General features: G+C 39.7%; 1 protein-coding gene across 10 annotated transcripts in view; it reads right to left on the bottom strand.

The window, feature by feature from the left end:
* Positions 1 to 1,369: 1,369 nt before the first annotated feature.
* The window catches only part of IKZF1 (IKAROS family zinc finger 1), a 73,119-nt gene continuing 49,761 nt past the window's right edge, over positions 1,370 to 24,727 (bottom strand). For 6 of the 10 annotated variants that reach the window (XM_035318630.1, XM_035318629.1, XM_035318635.1 and 3 more), the window contains 5 exons: positions 23,977 to 24,237; positions 17,533 to 17,700; positions 15,479 to 15,604; positions 10,211 to 10,345; positions 1,370 to 5,801 (listed from right to left, as the gene is read on the bottom strand). In XM_035318630.1, the coding sequence (XP_035174521.1) occupies positions 5,095 to 5,801; positions 10,211 to 10,345; positions 15,479 to 15,604; positions 17,533 to 17,700; positions 23,977 to 24,237 (1,397 nt within the window). In that variant the 3' untranslated portion in view covers positions 1,370 to 5,094. The remainder of the gene's footprint in view (positions 5,802 to 10,210; positions 10,346 to 15,478; positions 15,605 to 17,532; positions 17,701 to 23,976; positions 24,238 to 24,727) is intronic. The other 4 variants (XM_035318634.1, XM_035318639.1, XM_035318638.1 and 1 more) reach the window with 4 other exon arrangements.

The following is a 24,727-nucleotide window of genomic DNA, read 5'->3' as shown; positions in this document are numbered from 1 at the left end:
TGGTTTTCCAGGCACAACACTTCCAGCTTTCAAATTGCTGCTGCTGTTGCTGAAAGTTTGAAGCTTTCAGTGGGAAACCTTCTCTCCTTCATTTTTGACCAGCTCTGCTCCCAAGCTGGCAAAAATGGTGTGGCATTTTCAGTCTGTTGGGAAAGTCGGGAGCATTTCTAAGCACTTTTCCCCAAATAAAATACTCTTTTTTTTTTTTTTTTTCTCTCCTCCCTACCCACAAAAAATTAGTAAATTGTTACATTATCACATCTATGTCCTCCAGGTCTGGCTTTGAGATTGGAAAGAGAGTCTTTGAAACATAATAGATACCTGGTACAGATCTTTAGTGACACAAACTTTAATTTATCTGTGGATGTCTCTACTTAAGTTTGATGATTTAATAACTTTGATGGGGAATATTACATTTAGTTTATTTCTGTGATTATTAACAGCCCATATTTAATTTGCCAGAGAGCCACCTGCTGAAACAGAAATTTGTAGTTCATTTCATTTTCTGAGAACTGGCTGTGGTGGTGAACAAAAGAATCAGGACGTAAGAAGCTTCCTTCTAATATAAAAATAGTAACAGTTTATGAGGAAAACCTATCACAGTAATTTGAGGAAAATCTAGATTTTGGGAATCTGTAAAAGTGTTTATAACAATATCATTATTATTATTATTATTATTTTTAAAAATCTCATTTTGTTTATAATAATACAGTTTTACAAATGGAAATATTTCTAAAACTTTATAAACTATGCTTTTCCTAAACCAACCAATGATTCTTGTTTGCATCAAATATGTGATGTGAAATTTACTGTGCTGGAATCCAAGGGAACCAGGGACACCCACAGAGAAATCACCTTTGTTATGGTAAATAGTAGAAATAATTCCTCAGTGTTTTATTTTGAATTACCATGGCTCTACATGCAGAAGTAATTGTGTTCAGTAATGGCTTAGCTGAGGGGAGGAAAGGGCAAGGGAGGGCTGGAAGGGAAGAAACCCCCTGAGAGTCAGGCGCTCGAAGCAGCTGCCCTAGTTTTTGTGGCTGGGGGCACTGCGGGTAGGATGTAGCAAGTGTATGGGTTTGGTCTTCAGCTGGAAGTGGCCTGGTAGGGCTGCTTTAGGTGGCTTGGAGGTGCAGGGTGGTTGAAACAGCGCCACTTTTTTGGCCACAGAGGATGGGCTGGGAGGGCAGCAAGGTCAGCCTCGCTGTGAAGCGGGCCGTGGGTGTGGCAGCAGATGCTGAGGCCGTGCCCGATGCTTTCCCCTTCGAGCATCCCACGGGACCGCATGTTGCCCACGCACGCAGACGAATGGTGCACAACTGCTTCGTCTCCTACCCGGAGAGCGACAGAAATGTCCTGGGTTTTGGTTTTTTTTTTTTTTTTTTTTTTTTTTTTTTTTTTTTAACCACTTTCTCTTCTCTTACAAGATACATCTCACTTTGCAGACATACCTTAACAACATTTCCAATTTTTATGATTTTTTTTTTTTTTTAAATACAATGTTCTCGAAGAAAAAACAAAGTTACAATAGAAAATCACAGAAAAAAAAAGTGTGTAAATACAATGTTTCTGTTGGAAAGGGCAGTGCCTGGGGAGGGCTGGGAAGCAGTTCTTTTTCACTTTTTTCAAACAGGTCTAAACTTAAAGCCATTCACCATATTTGTTTTCTTAGGGTTCAGCTAAACCATCTTAGGCTATTGCACCATAGCAGAGGAGAGAAAAAGGGAGATTATGCTAAACTAGTTTTCTGAGGGCACAGTTTGTTTAGATGTACACACACAACATCCTACTTTCATGCCTTCCTTGCATGTTCATCAATAAAAGTATTGAAACACTTGGCTCTAAACAAATTGAAGGTGATTTTGTGCAAAATCTAAACAAAAAACAACCCCCAAAAGCCCCTCCATGCAAGGGAATGCTGTTTGCTCCTGCCTTTTGACTACGCCCTCTGATACTCTGTATCTTAATATTACTTACTTATACCACTGTACTGTTTAATATACAACATCAACATATTCTGTGATAGTATAAATAAGGAAACTCCAGACCCAGGAAACAAACCCACGGTGACTGACAGTGCATCATCATGTGATACAAACCATTTTAGATGTATATATATATATATATGCACACTTATATATGTATATAAAATATTTATGATACACAAAACTTTTGATAGGGCATGTGCATGTTGAGGAGAAAAGCGACACAGAAGGCCATACACATGCATGTGCGCACACAGATGTTGCAAAGGCAGTGAACCTAGCCAGAAATCAGAAATTGTATTTAAAAGCGGAGTCTGGGGCAGTTTTGAACTCAACTATGCCTGCTTACAAGGTTGAGGTATGTGTCTTTGTATTGTATTTTTGTAAAAATAAACAAAATCACCTGAGTAAGCTTTTGCCACCCCCATTTTACAGCTTGGTGTGTCTTACAATGGAGCATTATAAAAAGATTATGGCATGGGGTGTATAGTGGCCTAAATCTAAGAACAGTGGTGGAAGAGCTATGAAAGCAGAATGACTACAGATTGAAAAGGGGCCAAGAAACTACTTTGTCCCTTCTTGCTCTGAATCAATTGAAAGTTGAGAGGGGTAAGGAGAGGTGAATGTATTCCTACCAACTATGAAAAAATGAACCCGCTTAAACTTTATTTAGAACAACCAAACAAAACTGTAGGCTCCTCCCTTGAAGGTCTCCTCCAGGTCATCCCTATACAAAGTGGTACTGCCTCATTGTCACATACAGGCTGTCATGAAGCTAAATATGTAACAAACATCGCTGACAAAACCGTAATTGCAGTCCTGTAAGGCAACGGAGCTAAAATGGGGGAGCAGGAAGAGCTCAGCTCTGGGTCTGTCACGTGTTGTACCAATGTCTGGGGGTCTCTGGCCACTCGGTGTGCTCTGTCCTACGTGGTGTGTGGTAACGATCTGTTTTCACTGATGTAGGTACACGCAGCAGCCTGTGGACAAGCATGCAAGGCACCTGGTGACAAAGCCACTCACTGTGCATGCCTGCATGCGCTTACAGGGTAGAAGCACTGCTGTGCACACACCTTCTTTCAGGTAAGTGTCCTGCCAGTGGCATGAAAAGCTAAGACAGGTAAGAGCATAAAAGATCCTGTTCTGCACAGTTTTATAATTCACTATTTCATCAGTATCTTTCCTCTGACTTCTGTGTTGTTGCTCCTGGCTTACACCTGCAAAAGTGAAAGCAGAAGAAGGAACTGGCTGTCTGTACTAGAACTGTGCATTAAATATAATTACGCCTACCAGGCTGAATTGCCCTAGGTACAAGTGTTTGTGGTTCCCTCAAGTCTCTTTTATAACACATATCTGTCTGTGCAGGCACCAGGGGATGGAGCACATGTAACTCTGTTACAAGACCGCTCGCCTTGTTGGTTACATGATCTTGTTTATTGGAGAATATCCATTTGTTATTCCGAGTGAAAGTATTTATGCATTAAGGTAATTGGATGGGTTGTTTTTATGAATGCTGCCCAGGAAATGCTGCAGCACCAATGAGAGTGTTTTGTGCAGCTGCAAAGATTTCTTTTTAGACCCATCTTACACTATGGGGGTATTCAGGAAGAGGAGTGAACTATTTGGAAGAGGAAGTTAAGAAGGAGTTTTTAAAAGTACTTTTTTATATCAGCTGTGTTTGGGGATAAAAAGTATGTATCATAGCAGTTTTTATTCTAACTGAAGTTACAATATCTGCAGCAGAAGCTGCCATGGAGAAAGCTCTTGGCAGATTTTACTGCACTCTGCAATGTGCTGCATTCTCTGGTCTCTATTCAGCAAAACACCATTTTTTTTTTAACCTTAAAATTAGCTCTGCTGAAGTAAAATTAACTTAAAGTACACGGTAAGTGTTTTGTTGAATAGGAAGCCAGGGTGCTCAGCACCTTTGCAAAGGGACCCACCTTTGAGGGATTGGTCCCTCGTTAAATAGCAAGTGTAAGGAAAGAGGGAGAAGGCTACAGATTTTGACTGGGTGGTTTAATTCAGCTCGGTGTTTTACAAGTAATTAGGTGCAACACAATAGAGCCACAAAATCTACAAGAGGTCATCTTCAGTGGAAGCCGAGTGGGAATTTCTCACAGATAAAATATAGGGATATTTGGGTATTTTCCAGGCAATGTAAAAAGATGAGAAATGTGCATAAGGAGACTTTTGCCACACATATTTCTAGCTAGTGCTTTTCTCAACTGTACATCATACTTTTCTAAATAACTAAAACTTAAAAGAGAAAGAAAAATTAAATACACTGTATCTTGTTTATGCAGCAAGAGGAGGGGTTTCTTAACGAAAAGTGGGGTTTTATTGGATAGGGAGAGAAAACATTTATTTAAAGAAGAGCCATCAATACTCTTTTCTATACATTAAATGCAATCTGTACTTCACAGAGTATATTACAGGGGTATTCTTTATATCTGTCACACACCTGCTCACCTGCCTAGAGACACAAACAAGGCATGCCATGATGTCAATCACAGATGCACCCTTGCAGGTGGAAATACTCTACGTCTTACTGCCAAAGTAACCCTGGACCCTCTGGCTGGGTTCCAGTCCCACCCCAGCTGTCTGCGAAGTCATCTGCGATGGGCCCCTACAATCTTTAGTTGAGTTTAAAATCTTCCCAAATGAATCAAATAATACCAGAAAGTCAAAAAATATGCATCTGACAGAAGAGCCCTATGCTCAGAGTGTCAAGAGAGCAAGCTAGGCCATTCCTGTCTGTCACGTTCGCATCCGTGTTGTGCATTCTGCGCGTGGTTAACAGTTTTGGCAAGGGAGGTTTGCAAGAAGCATCACTTAAGGGAAGGGCTTTCAGCTATCTGACTACAAAAGCTCCTACTTACATTACTAAAGGTTTTTGGTGATCAAATACTTTCAGTAAAAACTTTAATATTCACTTTAGAAAACTGAGTTGCAATGCATGCTACCAAAAGAAAAATCTTTTCTTGTGGGAGAAGATCTCTGGATTTTGGATTTTCTTGTTCCTTTTGCTGTCCAGTAGACTTGTGCTTTGTTGCTTGTGCAGCTCCAGTAACACAGCTGTTGAGGCTGGATCTGTGCCGGAGGTGTTTTAACTCATGTGGAAGCGGTGCTCCCCTCGAGTTATGTGGGAAGAGAATTCATACCTGTCCTGGCTGTGGTAGCCACACATGTTGCACTCAAAAGGATCGCGAAACCCGTGGCAGCCCATATGGATTGTGTACATCACATGATCCAAGAAAAGGACTCGACAGTGTTCACACTTGTAAACTTTCACTTGCTCCCCATTGCTGCTGATCACTTTGAAAGCATCCGGGGAATTGTCAGTACCTGCCCTCAAGACATCATATTGCCTGCTTTCTTCTTTTATGGATATGCCATTTCTTGCATGGGGACCTATGTGATTTGTCAGGTAAATTAAACCGCTGCGTTCCTCGTTATTGCTCTCGGTATCTGTTGAGTCTTGGCAGCTGTTGCTGGGAGAGGCATCCCGTTCAGAGGAGACAGATTTGGCTTTGGAAAGCAGCAACAAGTTTTCCACTGCGCTGTCCTGAGCTGTGTGGTTGGAGCGAGCCTGATTGTCCCCGAGAGGTTTGTGGAGCTGATACATGGGGTTGATGACGGGCACCACTTCAGAGCCACCTGGCGGTGTCTGGACGAGGGGGCGCAAGGACTCTGCCCCCAGGTAGCTGATGGCATTGTTAATGGCCTGGTCTATGACGTGCGTCTGCATTATCTCATTCTCCTTCTCATAGTTGGTGGTGGCATCATACGGAAGATCAGACAGACATTTCTCACCTGCGGTGGAAAATATTCAGGAGTTAGACAATTCATTCCTACATAATTAAGGAGATGATTACCATGGACTAATCAAACAACAGAAAATCAAAGAATCGATCAAATCCACGTATGAAATGCACCCGTGATATTCACAGATCTCTAATATAGCTGGTCAGAGAACTGGTTGGTTGGTGCTCTTTTAACCTGCAAAATAATCTGAGCTCTTTGGAAAACCAAAATGGAAGAAAACAGATTTTTAAAAATAATTCTATGGGGACTTGTCAGAGCTACAGACTGAGTGCTTCATCTTTGCCCTATCCTTTCTAACTGAACTCCCTCATCTGACTTCTGCAGTCAACTGGGGCTAGCCTTTGTGGCTAGTGAAGACAGTGTACCAGCACAGTTACAGGGAGCCTGGGCTTTATGCTTCAGAGAGTGAAGCACATTATCAGTTTTTCCCTAAAACATTATTTTTTAAAAATTGTAATTACAATGTTTTAGTTTTAAACTTTCGGTTTCTTACAACTAACGCATATCACTAATGTGGTCATATGTAATTTCTGAAAGAAACCAACAACAACTTAACTTTCCATATTGCAACCTTCCTCCCACGCGTTGTTTTTTAAACAAACCGTACAGTAGACACATTGTGAGAAAGTCCACGTGCTCCTAGAAATTTTGTGTCAAAAAAACTATAATCTACAAGAGCAGGGAAGAACCATGGGATATATTTTTCCTATCAGGTAGAAAGGTACGCACAGAGCAAGATTCTTACTGCTTGAAACCTTGACTTGACTTGCAATGCCAAAGCTAAGGGGTACTCTTCATTTTTAAAAATCAGATTGCCCTAATGTATCTCTGGCTGGATCCCCCCATACTGAACGCTGAATATCACTATAATTTTTCAAAATATGGTCTGAATTTTTGGGTAGACCTGTGTGGTGCCAGGAGTTGGACTTGGTGATCCTTGTGGGTCCCTTCCAACTCAGTATATTCTGTAATATTCTATGATTCTATGACTGAAAATTTCTGGACAGATATGACTAAGAAAAACATAGAAGGTAAAAGTTGTAAGTGGGAGAAACTGTTTAAAGGCGCAGATGCTGTTTTTATGAACCTGAATAGTCTTCTCAAATGGTGTTTGTAAACCATCAATGTTATCAGGCCCCTAACAAATCTGCACAGATACAAAGGGGTGAAAAATCCTGATACGTTCCTAGGGTCTACCAGTACCACATCGTGTACCGTCTGGATAGCCTTCCTAGCTCTGCAGGAAAACTTTGGAAATGCAATGAAAGTCACAAACATCTCTATGAAGTCTGTAGTGCTGTCACCATTTCCTAGTCAACATGACAGTTACTTGCAGACCTTAGAAGATTCCCATGTCCTTTTCCTTGAAGATCCCAATATATAAATGACACCATAAAATGTATTCTCATTTGCCTAATAAATGCTAATAGGAGCATGGGAAAATTACCAGAAGTTCCCCAAATTAATTTCTCAATAATTTCCCGCCCAGTTTCTACTCGAATATTCAATGCCAGTGAAGAGCAAGACCACAGCTTAGAAATCTTCTAGCATGACCTATTGCAATGACAGGCCTCAAGTGCAGAAAGTCCTACTGTCTGCCTTTCCCACAAGGTGCAGTGTCACACTAGTTTGTCCCTGCTCTGCAAGCAGAGAAAGAAACACTCCTGGCACTGCATAAGTTTCTATAAGGGATGCAGAGTATGGGCACTTTCTAACAATGCTGCACAAGCCTCTGCTACCTCTTGTTTCCTTTCCCTATCATTCTACCAATTTGAGCATCCTACTACTGTGGTGCATATATATTTATTTCAGATTTACTCATTCTAATGCTGTAGTTTTCAGGCAGAGTTTGAGGCTCAAGATTCAAAATGGGAGTTGTGAAAGACTCTTGATTGATATACAGAAAAACTCTCCTAATAGGAACATATACCCTTGACTCATGGGGGAAAAAATGAGGTCAAGATCATTTGTATTCAGTGTATACTGCATATCACTGAAAAATTTGACTGGTTTTCATTATACACAAAATTTGGGGCATCTGGAAACCATAATTTTAATAGCTGTTTCTTGGGTAGTATTTGCTTTATGTAGCATAACTACTTGGTACTTGGACTGAAAGTATCAAGTGCTCATAAGAAAAATTTGTTTCCACACAGAACTGTCTGAAAATACACAAACTTGAGGTAGGCAGGTATCATTTCTACATCTGGGCAAAGCCGATAATACTTGCACTCATTAAAAATAATAGCTCATTTCTGTGGTTATTAGAGCATATGTAAATTAAACTACTAATGGTTTGATGCACTTCAAGCTTTGCACTGTTCCGAGTTCTGCAGCAAGTACTTAACTAGTAACTCAAATGCACTCAGTGCATGTGGACTTTTCCCTTTTTTATTTTTTTGCCACTCGGTTTTCTTTGCTGCCTATTGTTTTAATGTGATAAATGTGTGTCAATCTCACCTGTCATTCCCACTCTCTAGTTTGGAAGGCCCAGTTCTGTTTTCAGGTCTGGGAGCTATTCCAGTTTGGAATACATAGAGGGCTTCATGAACACTTTTGCTGTCAAAGAATTTTACAGATAACTGGCTTAATTTGGTAAACAACGTCACTTTGGAAAGGTAATGGATTTAGCTGTGAGAACAACGAGTGAAGCAGCAGACAGTCATTCTCTTATGCAAAGGATCCCGTTTACTCCTTCTCCCTGTAATTCAGCATGGGGATTGGGATGACATGGTAATCTACAGGAACAATAAATCTGTTTTATTACCCAAAGGCTTCCTGACCAGCTGCCCCGACCTTGTGTTAATCGGGAATTTACCTATTACATGAGGCAGCAGGTGAGGATGGGAAAGGAAAGGATTTGGGGGCATTTCCCAGCCAGAGAAGTTTACACTTTTGAAGGCTATCAATTTTCCATAAATATCTACTGTCAGTACATTGTTTTCCTACGTTGCACCCTGAATAACTAACTGACAGAAAACTCTGCTCTCTTAAGACTTGTAGTTAAACTGGCTGCCTTCACTGTTTCTCAGGGTGAAGAGAGAAAAAGAGAATGAAAAAGCTAGCCCACACCCATTGCATGTAGGACACTTGCTAAGACCTTTCAGGTTTTACCCCTTCTGGTCTCCCCGGAGCTTTCATAGAATTAATATATTTGCCTAATACAGTCAGTTACTGGGGAGTCTAATGGAATCTGGTTTGCCTCACATGGTGGCTATATTTTTTGGTAACTACCTCTACTACAAATTTTGTCCTTCATTTTAAGAGCATAAGCATTTCTTATCCTTGACCACCTCCTGCAGTTTTTTTGCTTTGGGACTTGAACACAATCTTGGACTTTGACTGCAAATTTTTGTTCCAGCTGTAGCTGAGATTCTCCTTCCCTTGTCTCAAAAATACTAATTTTTTGTTCATCTTTGTGTCCTCATTGAAGAATGTTTGTTTGGAATTTCTGTCCCATAAACTGGTCTAGTTTTCCCTTGACTTTTGACTGAAGACCTTTATAATGTGTATTTTTCTAAAGACTTCAATTTTCTCTGTCTCCTATAGAATATTATAAATGTATGTACAGAGAATTATAAAAGAATCTGAGTAGATACGAGTATATGCTGTCATCAAATTTCCCATGTTATTATTCATTTAAGACTAATTCAACATAGCTGATAAAATATTGTCTGTGTCTGACTGCTACAGAACTGATCTAACCATTATTTAGTAGAAGGCTTAACAAGCAGAACAAAATAGGTGTAGCCTCCATTTTTTCATTGTTAAGACAAAAAAAATGTGTGTATTACGTGCAAACAGCCATGATTTTTTTCACTATTCTTAGAGTTACCCAAAGATATTTTCATTTAGGTATTATTCTCAGAACTATGTGCATATATTTCCACAATCATTTTGGGCTGTAGAAGTATACAGACTTTGTGAAGGGGTGAAGAGCATTATCCAGGCTATGCTCAACTATTCATGAATGCATTCACATATACCAGCATGTCCAGATCTGGATCTCATCTAATAAGTTAATAAAATAACCCTGAAAATGTGGTCAAATACTTTCCCAACAGAAGACCTTCCTAAAGCTGTTTTCAGGTTCTTAAGACAACCTCAGGAACCTGGGTAGATCTTGTAAAGATCTGTCTTGTTAGCATTAGAAAAAGAAAGAAAGACTTAAAATAGATCTCCAGATATGGGAATTTAAGCCTGCAGAAGTGTATAGTGGAGAAGCTTGGCTGGCTTTTTCTTCCCCAACACATTGCTGTATCTGCTTCTATAGAAGTAAATATTGCTAATTTAGTTAAACAATTAAAATCATAAAGCAAAAGTAAAAATTCTGTGAGTTTTGTTGGGGTTTTTGTTTTGTTTTATTTTTTAGGAGACAGCAAACGTTTAACTCTTACCAACAAATTTCTGAGGCATAGAGCTCTTACGTTTGGCGACGTTACTTGCTAGTCTATCCAGCACGAGGGATCTTTCTGACCCTATCTTGCACAGGTCTTCAGCCATTTCACTCTGGTTAGTTTCCTCTTTTATGACTGAAATCAAATGACATCAGAAGGGTTAGGCACGCTTGTTCCATGTTAATGGAACCATTGTCTTCAGGTTAGAGTTTCTTAGCTAATGTCTTTCAGCTCTCAACCAGATCCAACACTGCAGACACAGGTCAATTCTGACTGTAACAAAGTCCCTTACGCTGATTAATCTATGTATACATATGCATGTCTCCCTTGTTTAGGACGAAGAAATGAGACTGCAACTGCAAGGCATCTGCCTGTATGTAGCACAATCACTCTGCCCTTGATGTACAGCCACTCTGCACTGTCATGAATAAATGAGGCTCTGACATTATACTGGACGTGAAGCAGCTCAACTTTTCACCCTCCCACTGTTACCCCCACCTGTCGTAGTGGAACAGCCTACGTGATTACCACTTCTTTAGCAGGAACAATGGACAAACTTCTCAGCTCCAGTAGTGGAAAATGTAGTTGCAAGTTACATCACCACACCCCCTAAACCCCTACCTTTTTCCCCTACCTTTTTTTTTTTTTTTTTTTTTTCTCCTAGTAAATATTGCCATAATTCCTCAATGCAATTTTTGACTTTAAATCACAATTTTAGCTAAATTGCTAAGGTCACATCTATAGTGGAGTGCTGATTTCTGATACTCAAACCTGTTTTATAACTTCCTGCAGCTGCTAAGACACTGTAGAATTAGAAAGGAACTTGGCTGTGAGGCTCTAGAGCAGGGATACTATTTCACATTCACTACATTCCACTTCAGTATTTTCCTGCAGAAAGAGAAGGGATATATGAAAATGAACCTGTGAAACAATTACTAAAAAATACATGGAAAGGTGTTTCTGACTTCCAGCAAATAATGGAAAGGTAATATGCTGTGAGATCACAGCACTTTTTTTTTTTTTTCTTTTTTTATTTTATTTCTTTTATTTTCAGAGAAAGGCAGGAAAGCAGTTAATTTTATGTTTACCTGCTACTAGGATATTTATATTATTCCTGAACTTGTGAGTTACTATAAAAGGGAGAAGCAAAACATGGTTTTTAGACTTAGATTCTGCACACTACTTCAGTTAGGTGAGGCACTCTGCTACATTTTGCCTTCTGCACTTGCTGAGAATTTTTTTATGGATTTATTCCACTTGGCTGTGAGAAAGGCTCCCAGAACCATTAGTCTGGTACCTGTCTGTTTCTTAGTAGTTGGGAAAATGCAGGTCCTGTGCAATATTATTTTGATGACATAGAACTGCCATAAAAGCAAAAATTGTAGAAGTTTCATTGCTCCTGAAAGATGTGAACATCAGGCCCTGGTGGATAACTGGAAAGAGCAAGAGAGGTGCCCCAGACAGCAATCGCTCACATTACCAAGCAGAAGAGCACATGGCTGGCTTTTGATTCATTGCTGCGGTGACAGGGAGTCAGATGTAATGATGCCCCAACTCGTAAAGATGCAAAAGCCTGTGACTGACACAAGATGTGAATTAACAGCATTTGGTCATTAGGGTGCAGGATATTAAAAGACATTGATGCTATCTCATCACCACTGAATAAGCACGTGCTAGCATCTTGTACTGGCTAAGGCTTCCAGTTAGTAGTTAGGAAGAGACTTCCCAATAATGTTTAAAGCAGATTGTTTAGCAGTGAAACAGGAGATTGGATTTCTAGTTATAAAAGTGAAAGGACTGAGAAATATCTGTTTAGGATGTTACAACAGTTCATTTCTCTTAGTTCAAAAGAGGGTAAATTATATCTTCAACTTCATTCAAACTTCCAATATTACAACTTTAAAAACTGTTTATATATATATATATAATGCATATATATATATATAAATGTATATATAAATTTGGACAAGTTAGATCAAATACTAATTTGCAGCCTTTGCAACTGACCCTTCTTTAAATTTTGCAGCCAACCTGTTAACTTTCTGTAATTCTTTGTTTATGAACTAGAAAAAAAATGTTGTCTTTCCAAGTCAAAATCCACAGGTGATTCAAGAGCTGTAATTGACCCTTTTTAAGCTTCATAAACTATTTTTTCTCTGTTATATATGGTTTGCCAGCTGTATCCCAGGCTGCATCAAAAGAAGGATGGCCAGCAGGTCAAGGGAGGTGATTCTCCCCCTCTACTCCACTCTCCTAAGACCCCACCTGGAGCACTGCTTTCAGCTCTGGGGGCCCCAGCTCAAGAAGGACATGGACCTGTTGGAGTGCGTACAGAGGAGAGCCACAAAGATGATCAGAGGGCTGGAGAACCTCTCCTATGGAGACAGGCTGAAGGAGCTGGGGTTGTTAAGCCTGGAGAATAAAAGGCGCAGAGGGGAAACCTTAGGTACTGGAAGCCCTCTCTAAAGGGGGCCTACAGGAAAGCTGGGGAGGGACTCTTTGTCAGGGAGTGGAGGGACAGGACAAGGGAGAATGGCTTTAAACTAAAAGAGGGGAGATTTAGATTGAATATTCAGAAGAAATTCTTTACTCAGATGTTAGTAGGGCACTGGCACAGGTTGCCCATAAAACTGTGGATGCCCCATCCCTGGAAGTGCTCAAGACCAGGCTGGATGGGGCCTTGGGCAACCTGGTCTGGTGGGAGGTGTCCCTGCCTGTGGCAGAGGGGTTGGAACTAGGTGGTTTTTAAGGTCCGTTCCAGCCCAAACCATTCTGTGATTCTATGGTTTTACATAGGCCTGATAGGACTTCAGCACAATTCCACTCAACTCAAATGCAAAACTCCAGTGAATACCTCTAAGAAAAGAGCTTCACATGGACACTGATATTTTAGTCCTCTAAAGTAAGACTTTTTCCATTAAATTCAACTGGTTCCTAATTTCATGCTGAATCTCCTTCTCTTAAAGAAAACAATCAAAAATTAAAATATAAATACAATCTGTTTCCCTTCTTAATCTTATTTGCTGGATCTTTCCCTTGTATAAGTACTTTCCCAATTACATTTGTTAGATTTACAAGCTGACAGAAAACTTTTACCAGTTTAGTTCCTTTCAACTGATTTATTTTTTTAATGTATTCTGCATGAGGTATTTTAAAAATGCTGTAAAAAATCAACCCGCTGTAGCAGAATGTCATATCAGATGCCCGAGAAAATATTTGTACCAACTTTTTTGAGTCTGAAAAAAGAAAGGACTTCATAGCTCTGTCACACCCTGACACACCCTATCATAAGAATCGTAGCAGTATAATTACTTAATTTTCTAGATATAAGAACAAATATAAGAAAAAATATCGAAGGATGCTCATGTTCTGAACTGTTTCATTGCACATTTTAATCTTTGGGTTTATATGGGAAATAATGTAAACATTGCAAAATGGTATGTATACCCAGAGCTACCCTGTTTGCAGTGAAACAGAAAAGATTGTTTATAATGCAATATACTAGGAAAAAAAAAGTGGGAAAGATTTATTTTTAGAAAAATAAAGGTTTGTTTTATTAACTGATTACTAATATTTTAATTTTTATTTTTAAGAGTCTTGGGCAGAATACAAGGGCTAAACCAGAAGTTAATCCTGTATTTTTTTCCTAACTTGCAAAAAGCAATCCTATTATATCCAATGTGAATTTATGTGATGTTTTCAGTATATGCTTGGAAGGTAATTCTTCCAAAGCGTTCGTCGATATCCCAGGTTTTCATCCCAATCAGATATTAGACATTCAATCCTAAGTTACTGTAAACTCTTTTCTGACAGGATTTGCTATAAACATGGTTCTATCTATCTCTAAAACTATAACATTTCTAATTATAGTTTCTGATTCCTGACATCAATTTCATATGGGTATTTCTGCTTACTAAGTCTTTAGAAGTAGTTCAGCTACTAATTCATGCCGATTTTCATGTGTTGCATGCAGGCATTTCAAATCCAATGCCAGACACTTGAAAAGTTGAATTACAAGGCAGAATATTTGCTTCTAGATCCGATCACCTCTTTGAGGAATAAGTATTGCTGCCTACTGTATATTACTTTGAGCTTCTCTATTTATACTTTTTCCATCCCCTCAATAAAATTAGAAGGGGCACTGCCCTCACACACTGTCTGCCAGACAGTTGCCAGTCACATTATGCCAGTTACTATTATATGCATATACTTTACATTATTTGATGGCATGTAAAAACATATTCAGGTTCTGTCCAGATATAATATATCAAATGAGGAATCATTGAAAACAGGTCAGGGAGAACTTTCCACTTTGTCATTTGACAAACTGAATAATATATACTGACAGGATTGAAAGGTGTGCAAGAAACGTAACTTATTCAGTGAGCTATAACCTGAAGCTCAGATGCTAGATCTTATAATTAGCTAAAATTATGCGTGGGTACTTTCTGCAAATAATCCCGTACAGATCCTTGTGATCTTTATTAAAAAAATATCTAACCCCCAACATCTGCTTGCTTGCTGTATTTCTGGGCATCTCTTGTATTTCTCCAAGAGATGCCCTTTACATTCTTTCTACATAAGACCAGTTTCTTTAAGAAGAGCAACAGTTCCTGTTAAAACTGGTGAGACTGGGAAGATGTAGGCTGTCAACAAATTGTTACCCTTTCTGGACTTAGTAAGATTGGCTAGGTTAAATCCCTCTGGCTTCCTGTCCTCTTGCTTGGAAGACTGAAATGGAAGACAGGTAGCTCATTCTTGCCATATTCATTGGCCCCAGTCATAAAGAGAGCCCATTAAGCTGTGCCTGGGAATGGCAGGAGATGAGAAATGCTGCAGGAGATCCTCCAGCCCTACCTAAACCACTGATATTAACTCATTATTAAGAATACACCCACAGATGGACTGTGATATAAGACTCCAAGCAAAAGGAAGAAGTGTTGAGATGATGTAGTTATATTTTGGTCTTGAGATGGTGAACTGGAGTGTTCTAGGTCTTGCAAATGTCTTAATATGTATCTGATTTCCACTTTGGCTTTTTTTTTTTTTTTTTTTAGCTAAACAATATGAGACAAAAGCCAAATATTTATCAAATATAGAATAAATCCAGATGCAATATTATAAATATGGTGGTGTGTGGGTGTATGCGTAACATTCTGCCTCTCCAACAAGAAAAGATGCCACAAATGGTACTACTGTTCCTTTTAAATTCCTTTTCCTGAGTACGTGACAGGACACTGTTAACCCCCAAATGGATGCTTTTATTACCTGAATAAAGGTTGCTTGAGATACTCATGGTTTGAAGGTAGTTATGACAGCGTTCTTTATGTTCTTCCAAAGAGCTGCGCTGCTTATAGCTGCGACCACAGTATCCACACTTATGGGGTTTGCCAACTGGAGAAAATAAAATTAATTGAAAAGTTCACATGAGGTATTCAACAGCACGTTAATAATGGTAAGAACAAAAAACAAAACAAAACAAACAAACAAAAAACACCCCAAAAAATCCCATGAGGTGAACTGAAGAAAGATTTTATCTATTTTTATAAAATAATGGAAAACTAATTGTATATCTTTGCATCAACAAGCCAATTCTGTGGGTGCTGCAAGCTTATTTCAGATGATTCACATCAGATAAGGACTGTAACACTAAATCTTCAAAAATGACATCTATACAAGTTAGAAACTGAGAAACCTTCAAAGATCTGAGCAAAGTTACCCTAAAGCCTAGCTCCCACGGAGACTGTGAACAAGGAAGACCTATTCATAGGTCTGTTCTTGCACCTGCCCATGACTGGATATCAATTCTGCTGTAACAAGAATCAGCTCAAATCTTTTAGAACAATGGTAGATTGGTAGATTTCACGTTTCCTTGCTCTCTGCTTCTGGAAATTCAAGACAAAGGACATGACAAAAATTGGTTTTACATCAATGCAGATCTAGGCAGTTGCAGGAATTTCACAATGATAATTGGGTTTCATGGACTTCTGGACATGAATTTTCTGTCTTAGTGTGAAAAGATTGTCACCTCATAAGTGATTTCACAATTTTAGGTGGTTACACAGCTGAACTTTTGAATTTTTTTTACAAATTCTCAGGTGAATATCAGACTCAGGCATCCAACTCATTTATAATGTATTTGTGTCAATTTGCTAATTACAGGAACCAATCAAAATCTATATTTTATGCATTTTCTTTTAGTTATGGAATCCTAAGCATTTGCTGAAAGCATTGAGGTGTAGTCTCACGTATGTATGAAAAATTGTGGTTTAAATTCCACAGCCACTAAAATCAGTAAGGGGGAGAGAGGCAAAATAGAACTTTAAATATGAATTTATTTTGGATATGTGGGACCAACCCTAGGGTTCTTATCATTTAATGTGTGTTAGAAGAATTTCCTTAGCTCTGTACAACACTAAAATGTCCCTTTGAGAGCCTCCTTCCACTACTCAAAGCAATTGTCCCAAAGTCACCTTTCACAAGTAAAGTTACCAGTGTCAGTTCCAGCAATTTGTCTTGGAGGTGTCGTATCCAATTTGTATTTCCAGCTTAGCTTGTGAAACTTGGTGAGACTACACTCTGCTTTTTAAGGTACTTTATAAAGTTGCTAAATTATTTTTTCTTCACAGAAGGAATGTGACTAGGGCTTTCATCAATGAGAAGTCAATGGCATTGGAAAAATGCAACTATTCAAAAATATTCACTCATTTCTATATATTACTATTGAGGGAAAACACAGAAAACCTCTACCAGAATCCTAATTTTTGGAAGATTCTTATCTTTCTCTCTCCCTCCCTCTCACTCCTCCCCACCCTTTCCCTTTCAATGTACTTGTAATAACCAGATGCAACAAATAACTGCTGCTAAATGCTGTAGGTGGTATTCATGCCTTACACTGAGAATGACTACCAGACTGAAGGTTTTTGAGACTTCATGACTTAAAATCTACTGTGTGTAGACCTTGTGTTATCTCTGTATGCAGATAAATGACATCTAAGCCCTAAAGCATTCAACAGCTTTAATTCATGTTGGTAGTTCCATGAAATGAATTACTCACACAAGACTTGTAAGATGAAACCCTAATACAGAAACTTCTAACCGGCCAAGAAGTATGGGAAAAAGATCAGCTCAGCTGAAGGATCATGAGTGCAAGCAGAGATTAGTCATTTCTTTGCTGCTAAAACACTGCAGCCAGCTCACAGCTTGGTTAACACTGCCATGAGACTACTCGCCTTCCCAGAGCGAGAAGATCCCTCAGGCTTGGTGGCCATCAAAGCCCCCATCTCCTTGGTGCCCCAAGGCAGTCCCGCAACTTCACTTACCTGAGTGAGTCCTCAGGTGGCCCGTGAGGGCATCCCTGCGTCGGCAGGCATAGTTACACAAGTGACATTTGAAGGGCTTTTCGCCCGAGTGCAACTTTATGTGGCGCAGAAGGTTGCCTTTCTGGGTAAAAGAGGCCCCACACTGATTGCACTGGAAAGGGCGTTCTCCTAAGGGGGGAAGGAGAAAATATGTGAGAACAAAAAATCTTACGCAGTAACAAGAGAAAGATTTCAGCGAAAAAAGTTGTTTTCTCACTGCTGCTCTGTGACTTCCACCGGCTGCAGGTTTGATATAACATGAGGCTTTCAGACTAAACCTGCCAGTTTCTTAATGCTTCACTGGCTGGGTCAATTTGATCTGAAAATCTAATTTTTTTTTTCTAAATCAGAATGGCACATCACAATGCAAATTCAAACTCATTTAAATAAAGTGACTGCAACATTTTGTGTTGAAGAGCCACTCTTCCTGATCAGCAGTTTTGGAATAAACCAATATCCAATTTTGCATGTTGTGGCATTTGGTGGGGTTTTTAATGTGGCTTTTTTCAAAGGGTCTTTAAAATATGCCACTGAAGCAGCAAAATAAAAAGGAAACTCATTAAAAATGCATTTCAGGATCACAAGTTCATTTCAGCGTTACATTCTTATATTTAAATGAAAGGCACTTCATTATAACAGTTATAATAACTTCTTTTCATTTACATTTTCCCTGTATTTTCCCTTTCAATTTCTTCTCCATTACCTGTCTGTCCCTAAGCAGCCAAATCAGGAAAGAGACAGAGAAAGAGAGAGAAAGAGAGAGTAAAATCACATAAGTTAAGACAGTGCAAAGGGAGCCCTGTACTTCCATACAAGAGTCCCAACTCTTCTCTCAGCAAGGTATTAGCAGACAAGTTGTATAAATGGGCTCTTCTGGTTCATGCTTTGGAAAGACACAGGGAAAAACCTGAAGTGATACAGCCTTGCTTTGTCTAAATGGGTACCTCCTATCAAGCAAGAAAATCATGTAGCCTTTACAAAATTAATATGGCTGTTGTTTGCTCTTTAATGCTGTTTACAAATGGTCATATATTCACTTAGCTATTTATTTTTGATTTAAGATACATGAGGCCTTTTCTTAAGTCAGTAGGAAATAAAATCTCTTATGTTTCCAGTTGTACCAGATAGGAATAGAGGAAAATTTATACATGAGAGCACTTCATAAACATGAACTGCTTCTGCACACCCACTTCTCATAAGACATAGCCCTTGACTAAGTCAAACCAGCCTTTGAAACTCATTTGCTGAATTCTGTTTTTCTTAGGCAAAAATGTAATCTACTTTAGTAATTGTAATGCATTCAAAATATTAGAAGCAGCTCAGAGATGACCTGTTCTTAGCTTTGATTTTCTTTATATAGCAATAAAACTGAATATAAAATTCCAGTGCTGAAGTTAAAACATGTAAAAAATAAAATACAAGTTAAATAATTTCTTTCTTCTCTCTCACTTAACCATCACTTACTACTTTGGACATCTAGGAGCAACTTGTATGTCCACACGTGCATTTATGTGCAGCATGATCATTTTTTACTTTTGGATAATGCTGTAAAAAGCTGCAAAGCAATTAGCAGCACAGTCCCAACACAAAAATCTGCAAGCTCTGCAATCAAGGTTAGCAACTTTAGCATTTAGCTAACAATGAAAGAAACCTATGTTATGGCAAGATATTTTCACTGGTCAAATAACTCCAAGCAGGTCAGCCCTGACCAGCCAAATGAACCTGCTTTCTTTGTCCCTCTGGTAACCGTATTCATCTCAGCTACATCCACAGCTGGTACAACTGGGGGCCTACAGAAATGCAAGCATTTAGCTTGCAGGATTTTGCAATATACTTAATAAGCCATGCACAGCAGTTCTTAGGGGAAAAAGAAAATGGGTACGAGTCTGCTCTACCTCCTCATCTCTGTGACAGTACTCAGTGTGGCAGGTATTTTTCAGAAATGGACCAAAACTGTAATGAAGAAGTCAGTTTGCAATGAGGGATACAGATTCAGAAGGAATGGTTAATTCTTACTAGACAGCTTTTCCTAGCAATCATCTCTGATATTTTTACTTAGAGGGGAAAACAAGGATCGTAAAAGTACTCTGGGAGATACGTGTAAAGTAAGAATGAAATGTAGCTCCAGCCTACAGCTCTCATAATTACAGGGTGAAACCTTGTGCTGGTGGAAAGGACAGACGGATGGAGCATTTCCCATGAGGCTGCTGCATAGCAAGTATTTCTACAAAACCTACAATGGGATGACACGTAAGGGATCCCAGGCTTGCACAGCTGCACATGTGAAACTACGTCAGCATTAAAGAGCCTGGTATGACATGTAGGTTTGCCAGCCCTCGGTTGTTCATGCTACAGTTACTGGAGTGGGGATCTCCTGCATTTCATGTGGTTTCTGTCATCCCATACATCAAGCATGGCTCCCAGCCATGTTAGGAGGCAGCTGGTCCCTGACAGAAGGTCACTGGCTGTGGCAGCATCCCCCAGAAACGGGGAAGGGAGAGAATGAAAGGTAAAAATGCGTAATGCATCTTCTGCCTTCTTTGCCTGTTATTTTCTTGTCCCTACTGAACATCACTTGCCTGCCTCATGTGGATTTCACTTCACAACATGCAGCTATGGAGGGACAAGGGCCCCGGAGCAAAACTGGAGTGGGGCACTGAATTGAATCAACCAACACCGCAGTGCACTGCAAGCCTTAGTGGGACCCAGGGCCTGGACTATTTATTCTGTGAAGAACATTTATCATCTTAATTGAAATCTTTCTCAGTTGTTAAGCAACGTAATGACAAAGTCACCTAACACTCAGCTGCTCATAGCTCTCCTCCTTCACATGTTCAGAAACGCTGTTTCTTCAGCAAGCACTCACTTTCTAAATAAATTTGAGACATTCAGATCCAACCAAGACATAACTAAACTAACTTAAACTTAAGCTAAAGGAGTAGGTGTATAAAGAGGGAATATATAAAAATATATGCACGCACATATATGTACATATCTGCACACATGCACACCCATATGTGCACGCTAAACAATGGAAGCCTGAGGCGATGCCCTGAGCTCTCATTTTCGGGGAGCAGAAGGAGGTTTCTCTCACCCTTTTCCTAAACCCCGAGCAAGAAAGCAGTGGCAGGCTGGAGAAAATAAACTCAAAAAAGCCTCGGGGAAAGGGAGTGACTGGAGTTGGACACCTGTGAGTTGGATTCGCTCCACAGCTGGGAGCAACAGGTGAAGTCCTGGGAAGCAGTAAGGGTTTTACAGCTGCTTGCAGGCAGAAGGGGTTAGACATATGAGGTGCTGCTCTGCATATCTGTGCTTGGCAGGTGTATTCATTAAAAGTAATTATGGCTTTTATCAGGTCAGGCAGTCATTTTATTTTGGCACTTCAGGGTGCTAGAGTTTTGTTCACCTATCAAATATTTATTTAAGGAAACCTCACTGCATATGCAGGTTTTATATGAATTAGCAGCAAAGTAATTCATTTGTGAGGCTTATTCTTTCATCAGGCATATATTGAAACGGGCGTCAGCATAGTCAGTTAAATGTCTGTAATAGTATACCCCATTTCTACTTTAATTTTCACAGCACAACTGAAAGGAAAAGCAGTCACCACTATCTCCCCATGACGTCCCTTTAATTTAAACTACCAGCCCTGAGCCCCCGGTACCTCCATTACCCTGAAAGCGCACAGCTCCCCTACGAGGCCTGCTTGCAAAGGGCTTGGGGTGAGATGGGCCAGAAAGCAAAGGCTTTATTTCCATGGAAAGATTCAGGGATTTGACTTGATAACTTTCAGTTTTATTACTGAAAACAGGAGGAGGTTCTGTTGAGCCACGTACAGCTCGTGAGGCTTTAGCTGTGTTCCTTGACTAAAGAGAGGACCCCGTTGTCACAGGATGGGCACCACAAGGGGCCAAGAGGTCTTGTAGGCCCCGCACCTATGGGCTGACAGGGCTTTCAAAGCAGTGCCTGGGGGTGTTTGGCACCGACTGCTCTGCCCAGCACAGTGCTGTGGAAGCTGAAGTCTGCCCCAGGAGCAAGGATGGAGCCTTCGCAGAAGCTGGCAGAGGGGGAATCGTGGCAGAGCTCTCCCTGCCAAGACACAGCCGGCACGGCACGGCTGCCTGGATGCTAACCGGCGCGCTGGAAACGAACGCTGCTCTACCCACAGCCTGACAAAAACCAGGCGTGTCCTCACCGAGGCCATTCAGCCTTGGTGTAAACACCGTTTCTGATCTTTGGGAACCCAAAATAGCTCCTTCTCAGCTGCAGCAGGCGATGTGTTAGCCACAGCCATGGCTGCTGTGCTGCCACCACCCTGTGATTTTCAGAGGTGCTCACCATGGCCATAACATGCCGTGAAGGACTGGGCCATACAAACACCTTTTGCTGACCATCTGTACAAGATGAATTCTGGACAAATTCACATACTTAAGCCACTTTCTTCTCTCTCTTTTTTTTTTTTTTTTTTTTTTTTTTTTTTTTTTTTAAATACTGGAACAAGCACAGCTGTAGCTTGGCTGCTTTGTTCCCACTCCCATTTCCACGTGCACGTGTCTGCACATAAACACGTGCCTAATATTTCTCTGTTTCTCTTTCTCATTTTGTCATTTTTATATCAAGTTATTAATTGACTTTGTATTTTAGCTGCACTGAATTGCACACTAGCTCCTTCTGTTCCTCCTCAACCTACAGTTAATAAAACAGCAGCCTCCTTAACCAAGCACAAAGCCTTCTGCCTCTGAATGCATTTTAAGTTGCAGCATTTTATTTCAACTGCTACTAAACTCTTCTTACCCCCATGGGCCTCTTGTAAAGGCCTCAGGTCCAAGTCATTTTCCATAAACAAATTATCAGCTTTTAAAGGATCCTGCTAAAATTCAATGCTAAGAAAGCACTCTGTTATATCTAGGAAGTGCATTGCAGCCTCTCTTCTAGGAATAAATTGTGGCTTTTCCAATAAAGATACGTATTTGCTCTTCCCTGGCTGGAGGATTCATCACACTGAACTGCAGAGTACTGTGAAGCAGCCAAACAAAGCAGCGCTGCTACCTGTGGATTGCTTCTGAACGTGGCTAATCCACATTAACCCAGGGACTGCACCCTTTGAGATCTTGAACAGTCACAGGTAAAACTGCAGACATCATCACTGGGGGGGCTTCAGGGTTCCTCAGGAATCCTCTCCACCAAACTCTGAAGGCTCTTTGCTAATCTCACTCCTTAGTAATTCTGGGGAAATCATTTAAACATGATTAGGGAAGATGCAGAGGAAGAAAATATTTGCTCAACTATTTCAGTGGAATATAACCACTGGAAAAATTATTTTTACCTTAAAAATATTTCAAAATTTCCTCCCATCTGAATATCCATGTAAAACTGCTGAATACATTATTATTTGTTTTCAAAGTAACTTGTGCAGCACAACAGTACAGTTCAGCTCTTCTCCCTTGTCTACAGAAGACCTTAGAGTTTAGACTGGAAGCCTCATTTTTATATGGCTTATATCAGGTAAGATGAGACTCACCCTGATCTTTAGTTCTTAATTTGTTTCAGCCTCTTCATTTTTTTTTTTTTATTTTTTTTTTTGCACTCTTTCAGATTATTTAGAATTGGAAAATTGAGTCAAAATTCACAGCACTTTGATAATGAAAAGCCATCACTGCAGAGCACAACCTCTTTACGTGTCTCTTTTGGTGTCCCGGTGGAGACCTTTTAGTCCAGATCTGACCAATGACAATACTTGCTTTTACTTCATGAAATGCTTGATGTAAAATTAACCCCTTTTTCCCTAAGACTGCCAGTGCAGTTCCCTTAAAACTTTATATTACTTATTCATTTTGCCAATCACTTTCATAATCATTGATCCATAATGAACTTTTTTGCATTGCTGGAAACATCAGAACTATGTCAATTTCAGAGTTGGTCACATTTTTTTCAGGAGTTCTTAGAAATTTCTTACAAAATAAACAAGACTTTTTTTTTTTTTTTTTTTTTTTTCATTCTGAAACATTTTTTTTTCATGTAGCTTCAAACCTTCAAACCAAAGAAATTGTACATTCCTTCAGACACCAATTTTAGTATCAGCATAATGTACAACTGTTGAATGGAATAAATGAAATTATACCAGTTTCCTGTTCCGCTGACAAATCTTGGTTGGTGTTATTTTTTGTTTTGGTTTGGTTTTGTTTTTCCAATTCTAACGCAATAGATGGACTTTCATCAAGAAGAAATCTCAATCTCTGTGCTGTCCAAAATGCAATAACAAAAAAAAACAAGTTCCAAATGCCCACCGATGCTGCGTTATCTTACAAGAGGAAACATGTGCATGATACTCACAGAAAAAGAGTCTTAGTTCCTAATATGTGGCCAATTCTTGACAACTAAAGGAAAAACTATGCCAGGCCTTACCAGTGTGGCTTCGTTTGTGAACCATGAGCACATTGGGACCGATGCAAATTATCCCACAGATATCACATTTTAGCTTTCCGTTAGGAAGTCGAATGCCTCCAACTCCTGACATAGCCTTGCTGCCTGGGCCATTGTGTGAGCCATTCATTTTCTCTCCCGAGGTATCAAGCATTCGTAAATCCTCCGCACATTCTTCCCCATTCATTTCACAGGCACGCCCATTCTCTTCATCACTCTGAGTCTCTATTTTAATATTACCGGCTGGAAAAAACAATAGAGGATGCCACTCAGTTTTGTTACAGAATAAATATAGTGGCCAAGAAACAGTCACATCAAAGGAGATAACTTCTACACAGAATGTACAATATACCTGAATAACAAAAGCTACAAACATGACTACATTTCTACGTGCCATGCGATGAATTTGCAACACATGGAGCAACGAACAATGAGTATCAGTAAGACAAGTACAAGACATCCGGGGAGCTGGGAACCCAAATAACATTACAAGTCTGTTCCTAGGTCACTGTGAGATTTTTGCATTTGTAACATTCATTTTAACAATTCAGATTAACAAATTTACAATGAATCCACACCTCACAGAGTTGTCCCAAACAATTGCGAAAATATGCAACACATCAAAGACAATGGATGAAAATGAATTGAAAATGCAACATTCTCCATTTGGCAGGAAGGTCCTGAGGGCTGTGCTAAATTCAAATACTTGTTTTGTAGGTTTTTATAGGGTAAG

This window comes from Oxyura jamaicensis, chromosome 2, assembly GCF_011077185.1.
Source record: "Oxyura jamaicensis isolate SHBP4307 breed ruddy duck chromosome 2, BPBGC_Ojam_1.0, whole genome shotgun sequence".
NCBI lineage: Eukaryota > Metazoa > Chordata > Aves > Anseriformes > Anatidae > Oxyura > Oxyura jamaicensis.
The sequence above is the reverse complement of the archived record's forward strand: the minus strand, read 5'-3'. Positions and strand labels throughout refer to the sequence as shown.